Source organism: Cryptotermes secundus, unplaced genomic scaffold (assembly GCF_002891405.2).
Source record: "Cryptotermes secundus unplaced genomic scaffold, Csec_1.0 scaffold355, whole genome shotgun sequence".
Classification (NCBI taxonomy): domain Eukaryota; kingdom Metazoa; phylum Arthropoda; class Insecta; order Blattodea; family Kalotermitidae; genus Cryptotermes; species Cryptotermes secundus.
The window spans coordinates 1,672,947-1,696,110 of NW_019737088.1; the positions used below are offsets into that span (position 1 = coordinate 1,672,947).

A 23,164-nucleotide genomic window follows, 5' to 3' on the forward strand; every position below is an offset into this window, starting at 1 on the left:
ACTGGAACTCGAACTCGAACTGATCGATACGCACTGTGCATCCACTTATATAGCTGCAGTGCTTGCCTGTGGCGTAATGAGTGCCACGTCACAGTAGGACGTTGATTACGGTTACGTTAGCGTTGCGCGTTACGTCACCGCGTGACGTCACCGCGGAGGGGAGTGGCGGGGAGCGCTACGTTATCGTGGAGAGGAGGGTGGAGGGGGGTTCTCAGTCGCGCAACATGTTACAATATTGTTTGTGTGACGGACCAGAATGAAACAAATCAAATTCACGGGATGTTAATTAATTAATTTTAATTAAGGTCAATTTGTTTTATTCAGGAAATAATGCTTTCACAAGCGACACGATATTTTTACATACAGTGGAACAATTTTAGCAAGAGAGAGAGGACACCTGAGTTGCCTCTTTGGTATAGTGGCCACAGTTCCTGGCTCCAGTTCCAGAGGTCCTGGGTTCGATTCCCGGCGCTACCAGATTTTCTGAGGAGTAGTGTGTCTGTAACGGGGTCAACTCAGCGTCGTGACGGTCATTGAGGAGCTACTTGAAGGGAAAAGCAGCGGCCCCGGTCTAGAAAACAGAAATTAACGACCGTGGGGATTCGTTGCGCTGACCACGCGACACCCTCGATCCGCAAAGTTGGCACTAACTCCGCCTGTCGTTGTTTACGTTCCCTATAGAACGGACAGTACTTTGTAAGATGACACACCGACTAAATAATTAACATTAATATTACTACATCTACATCACGAGCCTCCAATAACAGTTTTTATACACAAAATATAGAATTCTCCAATTTGTCCATGGGAACGAAACAAATCACAAAAACCAACGACTGACTCGATGACGTAAAGCATCAGTCGAAAAATTTTATTCTTGTTTTATACTATAATGTTTGTTTTATATAATCTAACTTATTGTATTTTTACGTCAAGTATTTTAATATAATTACGTTGTTGAGGATCAAATTTGGGGATTGAAAATTTAAGTCATTACCTAGGTGCCTGGAGACTTGCGAAAAGTGTTTTGCAGTGAAAGAGCAAAGATGACAACACATGGACACGCAATGAGGTTAAGAATGCGATAATCAGCATTCATGCGTAATACCGTGTGCAAGACGCGCCGCTAACTAGGCCACTGGAGGTGGTCATATGAGCAAATACACAGCGACAAGACGCAAGAGGTCCACCCCCAGCCACATAGAATATCCAATGAAAGCCTAACGTTAAGAAAGTAGAACACAAGGGAGGAGCTATCTACCCCCTTGTCGTCCACGCTGAATCAGCGAATTAAGACTATAAATGAGGGAAAGTCAAGAGACTTAGAATTCTGATTTTAAACAGAATAGAGAGTTGTCAGCCGAAGGCTATCGGCGACATGTATTCCATAAGAGGGTGGACAACGGCCGTAATCTACATTTGTATTGCAAGTAAGTCTTTTCGCTCATATACGCCATGCTGTTAGATGTTATTGTTAAGAAAAGTGTTATTGTGTGATTATAAGGCAGTCTCCAGTGTACCAAGTGAGATCCAGGGTAGAACAGGGTAGAAATGAACGGAGAGTGACAGACAATGATAGGAGCACAGTTTCAAGGCACCTCCCCTCCACAACCAAGGTCGGTAGAATTAGTTTAGGATAAAAGTCAGGATAGACAGATCAAAAGCTAACCTTTTTCTTCATGTAATTATTATTGTAAATAGACAGTGTACATAGTAGAAAATGTACGCAGGGAGTTCTGATTCACCCGCCAGTAACCATCCTGTCCTCGACCGCTCCCGAGCTACCATAGCTAAGACAGCCGACGGCAGCCGAGTGGAGCGCCGATGTTAGGAAATGAGTAACGACAGACCCAAGTACTTATAATTTCTCACCCCTTCCCCCTTGAGGTGTAACATACGTAATATTATTGTATCCAATTTTATTAATACTGCAGTTCAGTGGTGTAAACATGTATTTGCTTGATGATGGCTTTTAATAGCCGAAACATGTAGCAGAGCCAAAACTAAGCACTGACCTTGATATAGTTGTGTTGTGACGGTCTTAATAAAGAAGTTATATATTATAACACAACAGGATGCATGAAATGCAAATCTGTTTTGCCCCGCCGGGCAGTCTGGGTGGCGTTTGACATATATACAGTGGAACCTCGCTTAACGAGCACCTCTCATAACGAGTAATTCGCATATCGGGCAAAACAAATTGTAAAAACAAAAATGGCTCGCATAAAGAGTGACGAGAGGGGAAGCCCCGGATTGTGCGCTTGCTACATCAGTCTGTGTTTAGCACTCGTTCCGCTAGCTCTTAGTGTCGCTTGTGATCACACATTTTTCCAAACTTGTGTTCAGACATATTGTCATTTTTTTTGTGCAAAGTTTAATAACCCTTGCAAAAATGTCCCCGAAGAAAAAGCCGCAAAAAGACAGCCATAAGAGAATAAAAATAACCATAGAAACAAAACGTAAAATCATCGAAACGTGAGAACGAGGTGTGAGCGTGGCTGATCTAGCACGCACATACAGTCGGTCTACATCAACAATTTGCACGATTTGGAGTTGCATTGTGTTTCACAGCAAGAAGTTGTGGAGGAGAGTTTGGCAGAGGAGGAGGAGGAGGTAACAGCAAAGCAACAATCTTCTGGCGCAATAAGAGAAATGCTGAAAGCATGGGAAACTGTTGCATCGTACATTGAGAAGCATCACCCTAATAAGGCAGTGGCTATGCGCGCTACAAATTGATTTAATGATAATGCTGTGTCGCATTTTCACCAAATTTTGAAGTGTCGGCAAAAAAAAATGTCTCTAGACAGCTTTCTAGTAAAAGAGAATTAGATATGTATCATAAATAATAAACTAATTATTTCGTTTTTTTTCTTTTTCTTTTCTGCAAATCGAATTCGAATTCCAGGTTGGTTCATTCCGCATAGAAGAAAAGATGAAGATGATTCACGCTCCTTAACAATGTATATATAATTTTCTTTGAATAAACGTTATACATAAAATTTTTTGAGTATTTTTTTCGGAATGGAACGCATTATCGTATTTTACATTAATTTATATGGGAAAAATTGTTTCGCTTAACGAGTGTTTCGCATTACGAGTAAGATTCTGGAACGAATTATGCTCGTTGAGCGCGGTTTCACTGTACCATGCTTACAGAAACAAAATTATCAGCTTCATGAGCCTTTTGTGTCGTCTAAAGAAGAAAATTAATCAGAGAATCACGTTAGAATAGCCGAAACTTGGAAACTACGTGGCAACGCAAAGTGAGAAGACTGGCTTGCTCAGTTGCCTGGGAGTTGAGCTTCAGTCTTCCGCGAGTTGCGGTGCCGTTTCCTAAATTTGTGCTGCTCCATTCCGTTCCATGTGTTCATCTCAGTCTGATAACGATTCTCGTAAACTGCGGTTGCCAGTTTCCTTGGTGTGCTTTCGCCCTTATTCTTCGACCTAGAAGATGCAGGATATATGTTTCTCCGAAACGTCGGTTGATTTTCAACGAACTACACGGCGTTTTATTCGAAAAGATAGAACTCCTCGTGATTATTAACCATCGGTTATATGAGGTCTGAGAATTATTTCTTGGGTTATGACGCAGAATAAACTGATAGGTGGTATCAACGGAGGACATATGGTACAGTCATCTTCAGAGTAGAAATCGTACACTGACGATGGAGGCAGCCTTTTCCTCCGAAACGTCGGTAGCCACATGCCAAACTACGCGATGCAGTGACCCAAAGGCTGCAATCAAAACCTGGGTACCATAAAACTCTTGCAGTTTCTTCACCGGGTCAGTGACTATCAGCTTTCCAAGGAAGAATTCCCCCCGTGACATCCTTCTGAACACTGAAGTTATACCTTTTGTTTCAGGTGAGCAAGCGTCACTTCCGGAACGCAAGGGCACAGTGGCGCACTGGATGCACAAAGTGGTGAGGACGAGGCGATGTATAGCAATATTCGCAACGCTCAGCACATGCGCACTGGTGCTGCTGGTGACGTTACTCGTGTTACTGCCGCACCATGACGAGGCTAAAGGTACGTCGGTTCGACTCCCCGAGGACGGCAACATATCCCCAAGGTTCACTTACCAGGGTAATTGTATTAATATAATTTTAATCGCATTTTCACATAAACCTCTTTGCATTTGTACTAAAAACGACAGCCACAAACATTTTTCATGTTAATTAAACCCAAAATGATTACAAAATTATGTCGATAAATTAAATAAGTACTGTCCGGTTATTCCCACGCATGAACCACACTGCTCGCCGTGAAACACAATGCCGTCAAGCGGCCCACAAAGTTAATATCTTCCCCTAATTCCAAACGTTATCGGCCATGAGGCACACCGATTCATTCATAAAAATTCGTATGCGCCTCGCAGCCTGCGATGCACCGGTTGCCGTGAACCGGTCAACAAAGCCAAGAAAATCCCAGTAGAACGTAAGATTCTTTCATTCTAAAGCCAGAACAACATACAGTAAATGCAAGTTGTGTACTGTCAGACAGCGGTCTGTGCAACAGATAATTATAGGCGTACTCAAGTGAAAATGTTCGGCTGAAATGAAAGAGAACTCAGTTTCATTGTTCTTAGTAGTAAATCTAGGATTCTTTCTGCGTGTTTATTTTCCTTTCTTCTAGGACCTTGCATCCTTACCTAAATAATTATCTTTAGTTACATTACATATTTAGAACTAATAACATAAATTTTCACGCCTATATATGTCATCAGGGGGCATGCGGTAGCGTAGTTGGTTGAGACAATATGCTACAAGCCGGAAGGTCGCTGGTTCAGGTCCCAATTATGTCATTGGATATTTGTCAATTGACCTAATCCTTCCAGCCGCACTATGGCCCTGGGGTCGACTCAGCCTCTAACCCTATGGGACTTCACGGCCTGTTACAGGGTTAGCTTTACCTTTTTTTTTTCTTACCTTTACCAGTATCTATTCTGCCTACAGAAGAAGGAAAATAAAGATCTTAGTATAGTCGTTGGCCATGCATAATGACAGGCAGTTATCAGCAGGTAAATTACCTTATCGTTAAGAAAATTCGTGGTCGCTGGCGACGGCTGTCAGTTGGCCACGATACCGTAATGGTTTACTGAATTCCGTGAACACATGGGCGCATTTTTCAGCTATTTATGATACCGTATCGTTCATCAGATTCCATGAACATGTGGTGACAGTTGTGCCCTATACTTAAGTGTATTGAGTGAATACCCAGAGACAGCTATCACTTTGTTGTGGTTCTCTGTGTCGATGACTGCACAAACGGTGACGGCTGACGGTTGTAATACTATATCTTTCAGTGAATTTCGTGAAAACACAGAGACGGCTGATAGTCGGTTACAGTACTGTATCCATTAGTGACCTCTGTGGACAGCAGACAGCACAGTCGATGGACTTACGCTCAAGCCTCCGGACCGGCACGTGTGCGCGTACAGCGGCTAGTGGCGGCGGATATTCCTAGAGTAAGAAACTAATTGTTTTGGCTCCAGCCGTGGGAATAAACAAATAGAGTTAAAGAATACATACAGGTAAGTAGGCAAAAATAAATTACGAAAGGAAATAAGAAAGGGTGGAAAAGGAATGAAGATATTATTAAAAGTAAAAGCTAAAGTTGCCCCTGTGCTTAACTAATTAAGCCAGTACGCCTTGAAGACGTGTGGAGGAGTGGATGGATAGATCCACATTTTTTTTTGGCCTCGGCACTAGTTGAAGGTGAGTGATCAGCTTCAGGCCCCGACCGCTTTACCCCCGGTACCCATTGTATAGGAGGTTGGGTGGACCCCAGAGCCGGTCTGGACGACTTGTGATTTAAAGGAGCAAACAAATAAATTAAATAGTAATAAGTTACGTAGATTCATACATATTATAAACAAAAACGAATAAAGAATAGAAAGAAATATATTAAGAATTAAGAAAACATAAAGAACGCAAGAAAGTACCAGCTAGAGAAAGGAGTAGGCGGTAGAGGAAGTGTGTGTTTTGATTTGTAGCCTATTTGGTCCCGAATAAACTGCAGACACAAACTCCATAATTCAACAAGTGGTGAAACGAATATAACTGTCGGACTGTAAAAAGACCTAACAGTGAAAGAAGCGGAAGAAACAATATAAATATGAAAGAAACATGCCGGAAATGAAGTAAAAGAGAAGTAAAGAAGAGTCAGAAACACAGAGAAAGATCGATATGTTTCCGAAGACAATTATATCGCCGATCAGATTGGTCGCGCTGTTTAGGGCAAGAACTGTTTTCGTTCGCTGAAACACTGGGGTCGTGCGTTCGAATCCCACTCAAGGCATGGATGTCTGTCTGCGTGTATTCTGTGTTTGTGTTGTGTGTATAGGTAGTGGCCTTGCGACGGGCTGATTCCCCGTCCAAGGAGTCCTACAGACTGTTTATGATTAAGAAACTGAAGTGAAACGAAGAGTTTTACAGATTCCCTATGCTCCAGAGGGAGTCACAGGAAATATGAATGAATATTATATCACAGCGCAAATAATTCGTTAGGAAATAAAACGGAATGCCCTATCAGAAAGGTCAAAATGCACTTGCTGCAGACGTTAAGCGTCTCTACCGTTACTACGAAGACGTGAGGCATGAGGCAGGTTGTGTGGTTTTGCGAATCAGAATATAATGGAATGAACTCATGGAAAACCCAGGGAGTGGACTTGGAAAGCTAGTTGCGAGTAACAGCTTGGACCAGAACTACAGATAAGGTACTCGTAGCTTAACTCCTTGCGATACAGTTAATTAGAACCATTATTCTCGTGACGTCAGACTGGTGACACTTCTTTTTCTTAAACCAGTAGGTGTATTGCACAGTACTTTTCGCTTGTAGAGTGGCGAAGGGGGGGGGGTAATTGTGGGCTACGCGAGCCTCCCGTTAGTGTCCATTCTTGTACAGTATATAGGCCCAGTTTTAACTGCAGCTTGTATTACATTCATGTCCTTTTATTAAATTCTCCCATGTAAATTACTGCTGGCCGGTCACGGTAGCCGAGCGGTCTAAGGCATGTACTGTCATCGCTCGCTTGGAAACCGGGATCGTGGAGTCGAATCCCACTCAGGGCATGGATATTTAGTTCGTGTGTGTGCGTTTTTCTGTGTTCGTGTACAGGTAGAGGCCTTGCGACGAGCTGATCACCCGCCCAGGGAGTCCTACCGAATGTGTAAGATCTAGAAAAACCGAAGTGAACGGAGAAGTTCATGGAGGTAGGCTTAGGCCCACTGGGGCTGTGGTGCCAAGGAAAAAAAAATTACTGCTGTCAGTAGCCCTTCATGGTAAAGTTTTCCCTGTGCTTAACTAATTAAGCAATACGCAATGAAGACGCATGGCGGAGTGGATGTATAGACCCACGTTTTCTTAACCTCGGCACTAATAGGAGGTGAGTGGTCAGCTTCACGGCCCGGCAGCTTTACCCCCGGCACCCATTGGATAGAGGGTTGGATGAACCCCAGAGCCGGTCTGGACGAGATGGAGAAATGAAAATTCTTGACCCTAACAGGACTCGAACTCCGACCTCTCGGTCGTCCAGCCCATAGCCAGTCACTATACCGACTGAGTTGTCCTGGCTCTTGTCAGTTGCCCTTCATGCCGATCTTAAATATGGAAAGTTTAGTTTGTAATTTAGTAGTGACAGCTACTGGATATTGGCCAGCCAACTAAAGTAGAGGTTGATAGGCATACTAATTGAGCATGCCATGAAGACATGGGGGAGTGGAGGTAAAGTTCCACTTTTCGTGACCTCTGCTTTAGATGCAAGTGAGTGATCAACTTCACGCCCCGACCGCTGTACCTCCGGGGAAAGACCCTCCGATACCCATTGGGTGGGCTGCAGAGTGTGTGTGAACGCTCTGAGAAGAGAAAAATCTTGCCGTTGCCGGGACTCGAACCCGGGCTGTCCAGCCCGTAGCTCGGTTCTATACCGTCTGAATTATTCCGACTCCTGTAGTGGTAACGCTGTAGAATTGTATTCGGAAGGCACCCAGTTTGAATCTGGACCTAATTATCTGATAACTTCACAGAATAGTGGTGGTCGTTGGAATCATACCGGACACGACCACTTCATCGTGTTTTCTGGTTCGCCGTTAATATCATCCCGTCATCTGGACGAATGTTAAAAACATCCTCTGCAGTCGAGTCAAAGTAATTTAATACCTCACCATGTAAATCGAATTGTCACGCCGTCCGCAAGTCTTCACTTCAAAAGAGAGGGATAGTTATGAGTTGTCTCTGTGAAACATAACTCTCACGTCCTCTCATACTTGAGCTTTAAACATTTTTGTTTTCTGCTGATGACGTCGGTATGGAAATTGGTGTCTGTGCTCACCTCTGTCAGCGCATGACGTCAGGCAGTAAAGTGAAGATGAAAGTTAATGAAGCAGTACTGGATAATTATCGGCGCATTAAAGGTCAGATCCATGCGTCTGGCCAGGGAGTTACGGCGAAATTAATATTGCCCTTTCTGTTTGCGAACGGGTCCAAGAAAAAAATGAAGTTAGAGAACTCTGATTGGCCTATTTTTGTACAATATTTGCGACAAGGCCGGTCACGGTAGCCGAGCGTTTAAAGGCATGCACTGTCTTCGCTCGCTCGGAAGCCGGGATCTGGGTTCGAATCCCACTCAGAGATGTGTGTTGTGTATGCGGGCGCATTTTTTCTGTGTTTGTGTACAGGTAGAGGCCTTGCGACGAACTGATCACCCGTCCAAGGAGCCCCACCGATTGTCTATGATCTAGTAGACCGAAGTGAAACGGAGAGTTTCATGGAGATAGGCCAAGGCCCAAATTGGGGCTGTAGCAAAAAAAGGGGAAAAATTTGCGACAAGAGCATCACGAGGAGGCCGCATCCTCATGTTTAACCTTAGGAGGTATTTTACTGGATTCCCAGATAAGTTCTGTATTTAGGTTCGCATTGATAGTTGTTGGCTGGATTTAATTTGGCCCATATGGGCCCTATGACCTCTATTTCATGTGATGGAATTAAAAAATTGTAGATCTTCGCGAGACCTGTTTACGGCATTCACGATGTCTCAAGCTCAGACGTTTCTGGGAAAAGAAAAGTCTAAGCTTTAGACATCGTAAATACCGTAAAACAGGCCTCGCGAAGATCTACAATTTTTTAAAGCCGTGTTTTCATATATAACCAGGGAAGCAAATAAAATTTGTTTATACAGGGTGTGTTAGAAATTTCGGAAGATTTAAAGTGTTGGTAGTTTTGCTGCAGTAGGTTTGTATCGGCAGTAGAAGAACACCAATGAGTATGCAAAATAGCAAAGAACTCATTTGAAAAAGATGTGCTACTGGGAAGCCCTTATATTAAATCGAGATTACTTGACAGAGAGTAGGTAAACGTCCTCTAACACGAATATTATTAAAATGTTGTAACAAAAACAGTGGGTTGAAATTCTCACGGCGGTGCCTGTGAAGACTTGCTATACAGGGTGTTTCACGACTTTAGGGCATAACTGCAGGAGGTGATTTCCTAGGTCTTTGTGATCAAAAAAGTTCATGTAAACATGTGTCCAATTTTGGACGGTTATGGAGTTATGACCGTTTTTTCATTCCCATACACGCCCTCGTGTGAACCGCGTCTGCCATCTGGCGGGTCGCTATTTTTAGCCAGCTACAGACAGAGCGTTCTCGTTATCTCAGCACTTGAGAGTACCTAAGGCGGAGTGGGTTGGTATGTCCAGCGCGGTTCAAACCGAGCGGCAGCCTGTGTTGCGGCCGGCGGTGGAATTTTCAAAAATCAGCTTTAAGCACCAATAAATTCCAATTAAAGGAAATTTCACGAAGTTAACTTTACATTCATACTTTAAATGTATCATGTATTATGCTGGTTTATTATTTTGTTCCGTTTATTGTCAGTAATCGTTACCTTCTATTCTGAGTTTAAAACGGCCATAACTCCGTAACCGTCCAAAATCGGACACATATTTATATGAATTTTTTTGATCACAAAGACCTAGGAAATCACCTCCTGCAGTTATGCCCTAAAGTCGTGAGACACCTGTATATTATCTTCGTTGACGTATTGTTGTTGTTATTGGAGGGGTGGGTTTCCCCGTGCACCGCCGCCAGTTTGATCTATTGTGCGTCCCCTTATAATCTTCTACCAGCCTCTATACCCCACCGGGACTGGTGCTTACCATCAGTCCCTACTCAGCCAGCGAGGTCGGCCTCTACCTGCTCAGATGTGTCTCGATGCTTCCCCCATCTACCAGAGGCGTTAGAGACTACTGTTGGGTGGGAAATGTCCTTAATTTGGCTCAGTGGCCTCCTTTGGAGACATGAGGTTCTTTTACGTGCCCTAAAGCTACGACATGGGACCCACGGCTTAAAGTCCCTCCCGGAGGACTTATTTCCTGAATTTTCCGCCCTTAAAAATTCCACAACCTCCGCCGGGTTTGAACCCGCGTACCTTAAGTCATGAGGTGGGAACATTACCCCTAGACTACGGGGGCCGCTTTCGTTGACGTATTAGTTATGGCTGTTTTTTTTTGCCCCCCCCCTTTGACGCTACAGCCCCAATTTTTGGGCCTTGGCCTACCTACATGAAACTCCGTTTTACTTCGGTTTACTAGAACTTAGATATTCGGTAGGACACCTTGGGCGGGTGATCAGCTCGTCCCACGGCCTCTACCTGTACACAAACACTGAACATCCATGCCCTGAGTGGAATTGGAACCCACGATCCCGGCTTCCGAGCGAGCGAGGACAGTGCATGCCCTAGACCGCTCTGCTACCGTGATCGGCAGGTTACGTATGGCTATTGAGTTCTGAAAATCCTGCCATGTTACTGGAATGTGCGGGGCTCACGTTCTCCGCACGCAAATGGCACGCGTAGTGAAGATATACAAACGTATCTAATGGAAGCAACATTATGTTCTCACCGCAAAGTTACACCTGCAGGCAGTATAGAACCTACAAAACATCGCTCCACTGAAGTACGAAGAAATTACACCATCTAGCAGGATCACACGTTCTTATACCAAGCAAACAATTTTACGTTTCCGTGTCGTAGAGATAATTCAATCAAGGAGGATGAGGTGGGCAGGGCATGTAGCACGACTGGGGCAGAAAAGGAATGCGTATAGGATATTGGTGGGAAAGCCAGAAGGAAAGAGACCACTGGGAAGACCAAGATGTAGGGGGGGGGACAATATTAAAATGGATCTTAGGATGGGATGGTATGGATTGGAGTTATCTGGCTCAGGACAGGGACCGGTGGAGGGCTCTTGTGAACACGGTAATGAACCTTCGGGTTCCATAAAATGCTGGGAAATTCTTGAGTAGCTGCAGATTTGGCTTCTCAAAAAAGGCTCAGTTTCATAAGTAAGTATTTTTTTTATTGCTAGTGGGGTGGGAGTAAGTCCCATGTACTGCCGCCAATTCTGGCCTCTTGTACCAGCCCCAGATGATAGGTGAGGGTGATTGTGGAGCAATTGGTGGAATGAAGATTGGTAGGGGAAACCGAAGTACTCGGAAAAAACCTGCCCCAGCGCCACTTTGTCCACCACAAATTCCACTTGACCAGACCCGGGATTGAACCCGGGCCGCCGCGGTGGGAAGCCAGCGACTAACCGCTTGAGCTATGGCGCGGCCAAGTAAGTAAGTAAGTGAGAAAGTAAGAGATAATTCAGCGTTAGCTCTCAAGTATGTTCAGGAGTAAATACATTTTTCTTGTGTATGCACGTTTGCGGTTTCCCAGGGTTACGCTGCAACGTCAGAGCATTACGAGGAGTTTGCCTTGAGATCCAATACGTGGAATTCCGACAATAGTCGCATTTTAGGAACTGTTTTAGAGGATTATTACCAGCATGAACCTGCATGCAGGCAGTTCAGCTTCCTGCTGCTCAGTGACATCTGCGCAAGTATTACTGACTAATTCACATTCGTATACACTTCAGCGAACTTATAGTAGATGCCCTCAAAATGTATATATACCGACTTCCAAGAACCTTTACCTGCATTCATGTCACGTTGTCTTCATTAGTAACACATACATACTACGTGTAGTTGCACGGTTCTCATACACAGTTTTGGGTTATATGATAGCTGACATCGAATGGTAAGAAGGCGGTACGTGATAAATTTGGAAGGAAACGGTAGTGGCCTATTTTAAGGTAATCTCCTGTGGTTCACTTGAAGGCACTGGGGAAAAGGAGAGAAAGAGTCACAAAAGATGACCTCCGAGTCGAAAATCGAACCTGGGACCTCTTGTATACTCGACTATGACGATCGGTTCCACAAGCAGTTCTGAAGTAGCACACTGTCTTATGTCATTCATTTCTAAATGTTTACGTTTAGCGTTCCTCCTTTCTCTTGCCTGTCTTCGCCGTGACCGCTTTTCAGAAGGACGCCAGTTTTGCTACATCCCATCTTAGGCCATAGCTCTTCTTCAGTTCAGCCACTTTCATAATATACAGAGTGATTCAACATTATTGTCGTGGTTTCCGGTCCCTATAATTTTTAAACCGGGAATCAACAAAATAAAACTGCCTAGGGAATATGAAAGTGTAACTCAAAAAGTTTTATTTGGCAATGGTGTACTCTCCGCATTGACGTCTCGGAGAAAATAACGACGCCATGACTTAAAATTTCGACTATTCAAGAGAAGGCAAAGTGCCTACATTGGTTTCTCGAAACAGTTCGTTATCAAAAAGCAGCGTCATTACAGAACTCAATATGGAAACGATCCATCTTCAGATAATGCTGTCCGACGTTCATTAAAGCAGTTTCAAGAGACTAGTAACGTTCTGCACCGAAAAGGAGCGGGAACACCGCGTACTTGGCAGGAAGATGTTGATCGAGTCCAGGAAGCTTGGATACCTTGCGTGCCAAGAAAGGGGCGTATGTTCAAGTTGTTTAGCATTCTGCAGTAATAATTCTATAAGTAATAAAACTTTTTGAGTTACACTTTCACATTCTGTAAGAACATTTTCCTTCCGATTTGAAAATTGTAGGCCACGGAAACCCCGACAATAATCTAGAATCACCCCATACTATCTCACCTGCATACATCACCAAGCACGGGGAAAGTAAAAAGGTAAAAGCAGATTTAATTTGCGGTTCCTCGAAAGTATGGAAACCGGGGAAACTCAGGCGGTATAGTGACTGCTACGAGGAACTGGGGTACGATTCTCGTCAGGCGTAAAAGATTGGTGTCTTTTCCACTGCGACCAGACCGGCTCTGGGGCTCATCCAGCCTCCTTTCCATCGGGTATGAGGGACTCTTTTTACCGGGGATAAAGCGGCAGAAGCGTGAAGCTGACCACTCACCTTCATTTAGGGCCGAGGCTAAGAATGATGGAGCTTTATCTCCGCCCCCATATGTCGTCATGGAGTGGTGCGTAATTAAGTAAAAAAAAAATTTAAAAAGTAAAGCTATCCCTGTACCAGGCCGTGAAGGCCCATAGGATTGTGAGACGTTGAGGGTCCCACATTATCTAGACAGTCGGCTCAAAAATGGCGGTAAGGACGTCAGCCTTATGCGCCGGCCGCGCTTTACTCCCAAGGAAAATTATTTAATTAATTCCTGGTACTCATTTCTGTTAGAGGCTGAGTCGACCCCAGGACCATAGTGCGGTTGGAAGGATTAGGTCAATTGAAACAAATACAATGACCTAATCGGGACTTGAACCCGCGACCTTCTGGCTTGTAGCATAGTGCCTCAACCACTAAGCTACCGCGTGCCCCGCGTAATTAAGCAGGGGGGGGAGGACTTTACGTAAAAAGAATGTATGCAGTACTGAAAAGCATGACGGATATAAGGAACACAGACCTTATCTTATTTTGCTTTTAGTTCATTTTTGGTAGCGATAGTATTGTAACCGGTTTAACATGACCGTTGCTTTGATGAAATGCATCCAAAGAGACATTTACGGAGTAAGTGTCTGTAAATATATGGAGCTGAAAGGAAGGTTATCAGTGTATGGAACGATTCGAGGGATGGCGGGCGGGTGTTTAAAATGAGTGTTCTGCTGGAGATCTGTAGTGTGGGATGAAGTAAAGGAGATCCAATGAGTGTATCGGAGACAGCGGAAAAACCAGCAGTATTGAAACTGCATCTGAAATGGTTAACCGTCACAGGATGGCTTAAGGTCAAACCTTATAATCGTTTGTGATTTATATAACTGCGCTGACAGAAGCTCAAGCCTATACCTACTGAACGACAAAGGTGAAAGGTAAAGTTTCCTCCGTGCTTAAATAATTAAGCACTACGCCCCGAAGGCGTATGGGGGAGTGGATGTATACTCGTAGATCCACATTTTCTTGACCTCGGCACTAGTTGGAGGTGAGTGGTCAGCTTGACCGCTTTACTCCGGGGGAAAGAGTTCCCGGTACCCAATAGATAGGAGGCTGGGTGGGCCCCAGAGCCGCTCTGTACGACGTGAAGAAAATTCTTGACGCCACCGAGACTCGAACTCTACCCCTTAAGTCGTCCATCCCGTAGCCAGTCGCTATAGCAACTGCACTATCCCGGCTTTAAAATCTAGTGAATTGGCAAGGAAGTTGTCTTCGATGATTTGAGGTACTATCCTGGGATTCGTCTGGGGGAACTAAGGAAAACCACGAAATTCGAAACTGTCTCACCCTCGTACTAACCGGACAAGGCATAGCCTCATATAGATATATTAGACGCCTGGCATAAACGGGGTATAAAGATAAAGTTTTCCCTGTGCTTAATCAGTTAAGCTAGGGGCCTTGCGACGAGCCGATCACCCGCCCAAGGAGTCCTACCGAATGTCTGGGTAAACCGAAGTGAAACGGAGAGTTTCATGGAGGTAGGCCAAGGCCCAAATTGGAGCTGTAGCGCCAAAGGGAAAAAAACTGAAAAATAAGCACTACCCCATGAAGACGCACAGGGGAATGAAGGTATAGCTCCACTGTGCGTCTTCATGGGGTAGTGCTTATTTTTCAGTTTTTTTCCCTTTGGCGCTACAGCTCCAATTTGGGCCTTGGCCTACCTCCATGAAACTCTCCGTTTCACTTCGGTTTACCCAGACATTCGGTAGGACTCCTTGGGCGGGTGATCGGCTCGTCGCAAGGCCCCTAGCTTAACTGATTAAGCACAGGGAAAACTTTATCTTTATACCCCGTTTATGCCAGGCGTCTAATATATCTATATGAGGCTATGCCTTGTCCGGTTAGTTAACCAGTTAAGCATCACCCCATGAAGATGTGTATGGGAGTGGAGGTATGGCTCCACTGCTTTTAACCAATTAAGTATTACCCCATGACGTATAGGGGAGTGAAGGTATAGCTCCACTATTCTTAATCTCGGCAGTAGATGGAAGTGAGTGGTGAGCCTAACGTTCCTGTTGATTTACTCCTTGGGGACGGAGCCTCCTGTTAAAATAAAATTATATAAATTAGGTTCGAAGAGCGCAATAAAGTAAAAATAAGGCTGAGAACAGCCGTGAGAATGGAATGGTACGATCCCTACACAGTGTGTGCTGACAGACCTTTGAACAGTATACAGATTTTGTCAGGATATAAAGCGGCAAAATGGAAGCAATTGGCTTATACGAACTTTAATAGTGGCAACACTGCTGTATAGACGCCATGCAACGGAACCAAATAATGTCGCTTATACTACACGTTAGTTACATACCTACCTTACCTCAGAGCAAATGGACTCTCCCTTCCCACATCACGCGCATGCGCAGTGACGAGAAGAACAGACCCTCGTGTTAGCTGGCGGTCTAATGTAGTGTTGTCACGATGTTTTCGAAACAGGAACAACGGAGTTGGATATAGATTGAATGTGTCAGAGGCCGTACAGCACGACAGTGTCATCAATGTCTTCAAGAGAGGCTTGCCGGGAATCTGCATTGCCTTACAGAACAGTGGCAAGGTGGGTAAAAGCCTTCAACGAGGGACGCCAAAATGTGGCAGACATGCGTCGGCCAGGTCGTCCTAGTGTCAGTGAAGAAGTGTATGCTCTTTCCGCGTTACTGGAGAGTGATCGACGCCATACGATTCGTGAGCTGGCCCGAGAGACAGGATTAGCGCATACGACTGTGCTTCACATTCTGAAGGAACGCCTGGGCATGAGAAAAACTGCATCACGATGGGTTCGGCATGATTTGACGGAAATGCAGAAATGGCTACGATACGACGCTGCTCGTAACCACTTGGAGCGCTATGAGCGCGAAGGAGAGGCTTTCGTACGCCGTATCATTTACGCTGGATGAGACATGGACCAAATCGCACGAGTACGAGCCACAAATAAAACGCCAATCTAACGAATGGCGTCATTAGGGGTCACCACGAAAATCAAAAGTTCGTCAGAACCCCAGCAGTGTCAAAGTTATGGTGATTCTCGTGTACGACTGTAATGGTGTTATCCTAACGCATACCGTTCCCCGACAGCAGACCGTCAGTGCGCAGTATTACTGTTCATTTTTGGAACACAACCTGCGACCAGCTTTGAGAAAGAAGCGGAGACACTTTCTGCAGAACCCACCCATCATTTTGCAGGACAATGCTCGGCCGCATGCAGCGCAAGCTGTGGCTGATTTGTTCGATCGATGGGGCTGGGAAGTGCTGTACCATCCACCATACTCCCCGGACTTAAGCCCTTGTGACTTCGACTTGATTCCTAAGATGAAGGAACCACTTCGTGGCATTCGCTTCAGAACTGTTCCAGAGATTCTTCAGGCAGTAGACCGCTCCATTCGAACTATCAACACAACAGACACAACAGGCGCTGCTAAAGGTATCGTACGACTTCCACATCGCTGGCAGCGGGTTGTACACAATGCTGGTGACTACATTGAAGGACANCAAGATGTAAGCAAAATGTTACAAAGACTAGTTCGCTTGAAGTAACAATCTGTTTTAATTTGACACTAAGTTACTAAGATTATATGAAGTTAAGTTCGCCTATCGGATCCCTTAGCTGTCGGGCTGCTTGGCTAGTTCGTAAGGCTTGGTCCGTTTGAGTCGCCTGGTTAGGTTTCCCACATTTAGGAGCCTGGACGCTTCTTCATTGACGTGATGTCGAAGTCGGTTTTCGTGTGAGGTGGCGTATCTTGCAGTAATGGGTGCGACTGTTTCGCCACCGAGGTCTCGATGGAGGGCCCTGTTGCGTACATACCAGGGCGCATCTGCTATGCATCTTAGTACTTTGTTCTGGCATCGATGGATTACTTCGATGTTGCATTTTTTCGCACATCCCCATAGTTGGACGCCATATGTCCAGACTGGTCGCAGCATTTGTTTACACAGGAGCAGCTTGTACATTGACAGTTCTGATCGACGTCCGATCAGCCAGTACATTTTTCGAAATTTGATTTGCAGTTCCTCTTGCTTCTTCTCAATATGCTCCTTCCATCGGAGTTTGGCGTCAAGTGCCATTCCGCGGTACTTTGCTGTGTTGGCAGGCGGTATCCTTACTCCATTTAGTGAGATTGATCGCTGATTAATCTTTTGGTTGGTGACGTTGATGTACGTAGATTTGGTTTCATTGAGTTTTGATACGCCATTTACGTGTCCAGGTGGCGATATTATCAGCTGCTCGTTGCAGTTTTGTTGTTGATTCATCGATTGTGTTTCCTGTCGCCATCGCTGCGGTGTCCGCAAATGTGGCAGTAGTGCCGTTCGGCGTTTGTGGTACGTCATTGATATAAAGTAAATAGAGGACCGGTCCCAGACGCTTCCCTGGGGTACACCGGCTCGGATTTCCTTTAATTCTGAATACGTATCTTCGTGTTTGACGCGAAATTTTCGCTCCTTTAGGTACGATTTGAGGAGTTGATAGTACGAATCAGGGAGAAGAGATTTTAGTTTATGTATCAGGCCGTCGTGCCATACTCGATCAAATGCTTGTGCTATGTCCAGAAATATTGCCGAGCATACTTTTTTATCTTCAAGAGATTTTTCTATGACATCGGTTATTCTGTGCACTTGATCAATAGTTGAGTGATTACTGCGAAACCAAAACTGGTGGGATGGGACAAGTTGGTATTTTTCGATGATTGGTTTGAGACGTTTCAGGATCAGTTTTTCAAACAGCTTCAACATAATCGGCAACAGTGCAGTTGGCCGATATGATTCTACCTCAGTGTGGTTTTTGCCAGGTTTTGGTATCATAATTATTTCTGGCACTTTCCAAGATGCTGGTACGTGCTTTAGTCTGATTGAGGCATTGATTAGTGTGGTTAGTTTTACTAAGGCTTTTCTTTGAAGTTTTTAATTATTGTACCTGTGATCATATCAAAGCCAGGGGCTTTCTTCGGGTTGAGTTTTCTACGAATTTTTTCAGCCACTTCTTTTGGTGTGACTAGCGGGATTGCGTCCTCATAGTCGGTTGGATTCAGTTCAGGCAGTTCGTCTGGTCCTGGGTTAGGCAGGAACAGGAACCTACTTTCGAGGTGTTCCGCAAACGTTTCTAGTTTAGCGTTGTTATTGCGGGCCCACTGTCCATCAGGTTTTCGGATTGGGGTACCTGTGTGATAGGGTGCTTGAGGTACTCCGTTGCTTTCCACAGAGAGTATTCCGTGCTGTGATCTACAGTCAAGTCGGTAAGAAATTTGCTGGTTGAAGAGTTTTTCAGTGCTCTGATCTCTTTCGTTAAGTTGTTGCGTAATCCTGTTTTGGGTGGTTTTGTCCTGTGGCGCCCGTGTTTGATTCCAGCGCCTTCTTAGTTTTCGTTTTTCAGCAATCACGTCCCTGATCTCTTTTGGGTAGTTCTGTCTCTTGAGCTTTCTTTTCATGGTGGGTGTGCTTTTCCATGCTGCGTCGTGGATGGCTATGGTAACGTTTTCACTTCATCTTCTAATTGGCGAATTGTTTTGAGTGGAGCCCTAAAGTTAATATTGTTTTTCAGAAGGAAGTTAAAGTAGTCCCAGTCTGTGCGCTTGTTTATCAGATCGGGGTTCTGGTCTTTTGTTATGTGTTCACTGATTGTTAGTAGAATTGGTGAGCGGTCAGAACTCAGATCCTATCCCTCATCAGTTGTGATGTAGTTTGCCGAGACGTTTTTAATGACAAAAAAAGTCAGTCAGATCAGGCATCTTGTTCGGTTCGGTTGGCCAGTATGTGGACTTTCCAGTAGATACGAACTCACACCCGTAGTCCATGGAAGCTTGGTACAGTTGGCGCCCTTTTGGTGTGGTTAGTCTAGATCCCAACTGTGTATGTTTCTCGTTGAAATCACCTCCAATGACGAATCGACCAATTAGTTTCCGGAAGAGTTCTCGGTACTGGTTTGCGTGAATGTTATAACGCGGCGGGCAGTATATTGCACTAACAGTGTTTGTTTTGTTCTCGCTATTGTTACAGATGTGTCTTGGATATCACTGGTAGCGCACTTTTCTTCTTCGTAGTGAAGGTGACTACATAAGCATAAAAACCTAACTCCATGGCTTTCTTGAGGACGTAATAGTGGCACAGCTAGTAAAGAAATTCCCTCCTATGCAGCTGAAAGGTCAATATGTTTACAGACGCCCATTAACTGCTTCCTTGGCCTAAGCGAGATGAAGGGAAAATTCCTCGAATGCCTATATTGAAGATCAGTTTCAGTACTACTTCTCTCTACGCGAAATGGGTTTCCCGCTGGGGTTTTCAACTGAAAAATGAAGATCACCGTATTCTGGGATGTGACGTAGTTTAGAGTGGTAGATGGTTGCTGACGTTTCGGCTAAAAGTACTTAATTTCAGGGCACATTATATTCTAAGTACTAGGACATGGAATAATCTCTCATTTATCACGAAAAAAAAGGAAAAAGGAGGTATTTAATAATTTAGGTTCTAATGTTTGCTGTAATAATAACAGTAAAATTATTAGCATTTATCGTGAGGATGTACATATTGCCATTTGCTCAGAGCAAAAACAGTTGAGCCAGTGAAACAGCCCTTGCTAGTGAACGGCTCGTTTCTAGCAACGGTCCCGAAACAACGACCGTTGCTAGGCAAGATTCTTAATAAGCAACAGAGAAACGGTGTTTTCTGTGCGGTCCGTGCCGGAATTTTGTAAGCGGGACGATTGGGAGCAATGAGTTTAGTGCTCGTTTGAAAGCCATGCTGTAAAGAGAGGACTAGGAGGTTGGTGTGGAATGGCCGCCAGCCTGGGAGTGCTCAGATGAAAGCCATGCTGTAAAGAGAAGACTAGGAGGTTGGTGTGGAATGGCCGCCAGCCTGGGAGTTAGTCTTTTGGAACACTGAGGAGAATTGTAAGGGAGTCTGTGACGAGAAGTCTTAGTGTGTGCAGTTAGCACAAAAGTTGAATAATATCCAGTGTTAAAATCCGTTACCAGGAAACGACTAGTGAAGACTGAGAAGACTCAGTGTGTGCTGTAGTTACAGTGATAGTTGGTGTAATTCCGTGTTGTTATTATAGTTACGATCCATAAGTGATGATCAGTAAATCCAGTATCCAATCCAAAACCTCGCACTCATACACGTGACAGTATATTCTATCCCACTGCTCGGTGTCACGTCCGAAACTGCAGTCACTGCTATGGAAACCACAAATTGCGCTGTAGGAACCGCTGCGTGTTACATTTCTCATGCATCTCTGTTTAGTCATCACAATATTTGAGGAGTATGCCTTCCCGTTATGAAAGGCCTCATTATTGAAGTGTCTGCACCTTGCCGTCTGTTATGCAGCCTGGCTTCAGCCGCTTTCCTTGAGAGCGCCACAGTGTTTGTTTTCGAGAGGGGAATGCAGGGGGAAGCTGTGTGTACAGTCTGACCAAGCTTAAGCAACTTGTCACCAAATCCGAAATACGTGCAGTGAAACGACTTCATAGGCACAGCTTTGCGTTGAGACGTAGGCCTAGTTTCTTGCTCTGAGAACTGTATTGCATCATGAGCCAAATAGGATAGCTTAAAGAACCCTGACTGACATTGGGGTTTCCACTGCGGCTGTAAAGTTTTGGGCATCTTGCCATGACATGTTCATGGCCTTGGGATGCAGCGTAAATAGGCCTACAAGACGCCTGAAGGTTGAATGTAATCCCAGTTGCAGCTATAGACAATGCATACAATCGACAGAACGGCTAATTGACGCCAGTAGTTATAGGCATATACAAAACGACGCGTCTTCGTCCCACGTTTTTTGTTGCGATATTGTTTCAGTTCGGTGCCCCGGGAAGCACCGCTTCTGTGCGTGACAGGCTCCTCGCAGGCCAAACGACACGCATGTGAGTGAACAATGTGATTTGTTTATGTACTTCCGCAAACTGTGTTGTGTTCACGTTGCCATTAACTTTACCATTGGTCTGTGTACATCAAATGTACGTAGTAGGCACAGAATGAAAATGGGAATGTGAGAAGGATGAAGAAAAACGACAGAGAGAGAGAGAGAGAGAGAGAGAAATAAAGAGGCAGGGAAGAATGGGTTTATAGTCTAAGGACGAAGGGGGTGTATGTAAATGGTCACATGACTACATATCAAAAGTGGATTACATTGAATATAAAATGTATTATTAACTAAATGAAGAGACATAAGAAAGAATGAACACAAAACACACACCCAACACCAACTAAACGAAATAATGAAGACAATTTTTAAAAATGTGAAATGAGAGGTGTTCAGTTATGATTATTATTATTATTATTTATTTTAACTACAAATGGGGTTCTACCCCGTGGCAGTGGTACTACAATAAGACACAACACAAAACTACACAAACAATAAAGGACACACTACATACAATGAATAAATGCAAATTAATAAACAACTAAGCATACTATATGTAATATAGGCCCAACAGTTGAACCGAGTTTTTGTATTGGAAGTGAAACTCGTGTTCTGCGTAAAAGAGGAAAAATAGATGCTGCACTAAGATACTGGAAAGCTCCATAGCTCAAGCGGTTAGTTGCTGGCTTCCCAACGCGGCGGCCCGGGTTCAATCCCGCGTCTGGTCAAGTGGGATTTGTGGTGGACAAAGTACTTCGGTTTCCCCTGCCAATCTTCATTCCAGTTGCTCCACAATCGCCCTCACCTATCATCTGGGGCTGGTACAATAGGCCAGAAGTGGCCGCGGTACAAGGGACTTAGTCCCACCCCATTTACTTACTTACTTACTTACTCATGGAGCTAAACCCTTCTTGAGGAGCCGCCAATTCTGCAGCTACTCAAGAAATTCCCAGCATTTTATGGAACCGAAGGTTCACCACCGTGTTCACAATAGCCCTCCACCGGTCCCTATCCTGAGCCAGATCTATCCAATCCATACCATCCCATCCTATCTCTCTAAGATCCATTCTAATATTGTCCACCCACCTACGCCTTGGTCTTCCCTGTGGTCTCTTTCCTTCTGGCTTTCTCACCAATATCCTATACGCATTCCTCGTCTCCCCCATTCGTGCTACATGACCTGCCCACCTCATCCTCCTTGACTTGATCATTCTAATTATACTTGGAGAAGAGTACAAGTTATGAAGCTCTTCATTATGCAGTTTTCTCCAACCTCCTGTCACTTCATCTCTCTTCGGTCCAAACATTCTTAACACCCTGTTCTCAAACACCCTCAGTCCATGTTCGTCCCTTAATGTGAGAGACCAAGTTTCACACCCATACAGAACCACAGGCAAAATTATAGTTTTGTATATTCTAATTTTTATGTTTTTGGACAACAGACGAGAAGAGAAAAGGTTCTGGACTGAATGGTAGCAAGCATTACCCGAGTTCAATCGCCTCTTAATTTCCTCCTGAATCAGGTTTCGATCTGTTACCGTTGTTCCCAAATATCATACTGTGCCACATTTTCAACACATCTGTTTCCTATCTTTTGGACTAGCATAAAAGAATAAGATACTGGAAAGAACGTCTGAACAGGATGCAAGACAGCACACTACCAAATCTGCATACTTACATAATCCTTAACCACAGAGGAGCAACGAGCGTGTAGAATGAAATTCGTGAGCTAGAAGAATAACAAGACGAGGAAGTAAACAAAGGAAGAGAAGGGAGGAAAAGCTAGGTAGGAATAGGGACAGAAAGAACGTTAGTGAGAAACATAAAAGATAGGAAGGGGTAGCAGAATGGTAAGAAGACAGAGGAAGAGAGACAAATACAGAAAGACGGGGAAAGAAGAATAGGTTACTGTGAGACTAAGCCTGACGCCATGAAGGCTTTGAAGTCTCGACATTAGATGTAACTGGTCAGATTCGCCGTTTTGTTACTATAGCTGCAGAAAAGGAAA

At 44.4% G+C, this 23,164-nt stretch overlaps 1 protein-coding gene across 2 annotated transcripts in view; it reads left to right on the forward strand.

Moving 5' to 3' along the window:
- Window positions 1–23,164, forward strand: part of LOC111870067 (peptidoglycan-recognition protein LC) — an 84,474-nt gene that overhangs the window by 55,165 nt on the left and 6,145 nt on the right. Inside the window, exon 2 of one of the 2 annotated variants that reach the window (XM_023862044.2) lies at window positions 3,865–4,086. In XM_023862044.2, the coding sequence (XP_023717812.1) occupies window positions 3,865–4,086 (222 nt within the window). The remainder of the gene's footprint in view (window positions 1–3,864; window positions 4,087–23,164) is intronic. The other variant, XM_023862045.2, reaches the window with a different exon arrangement.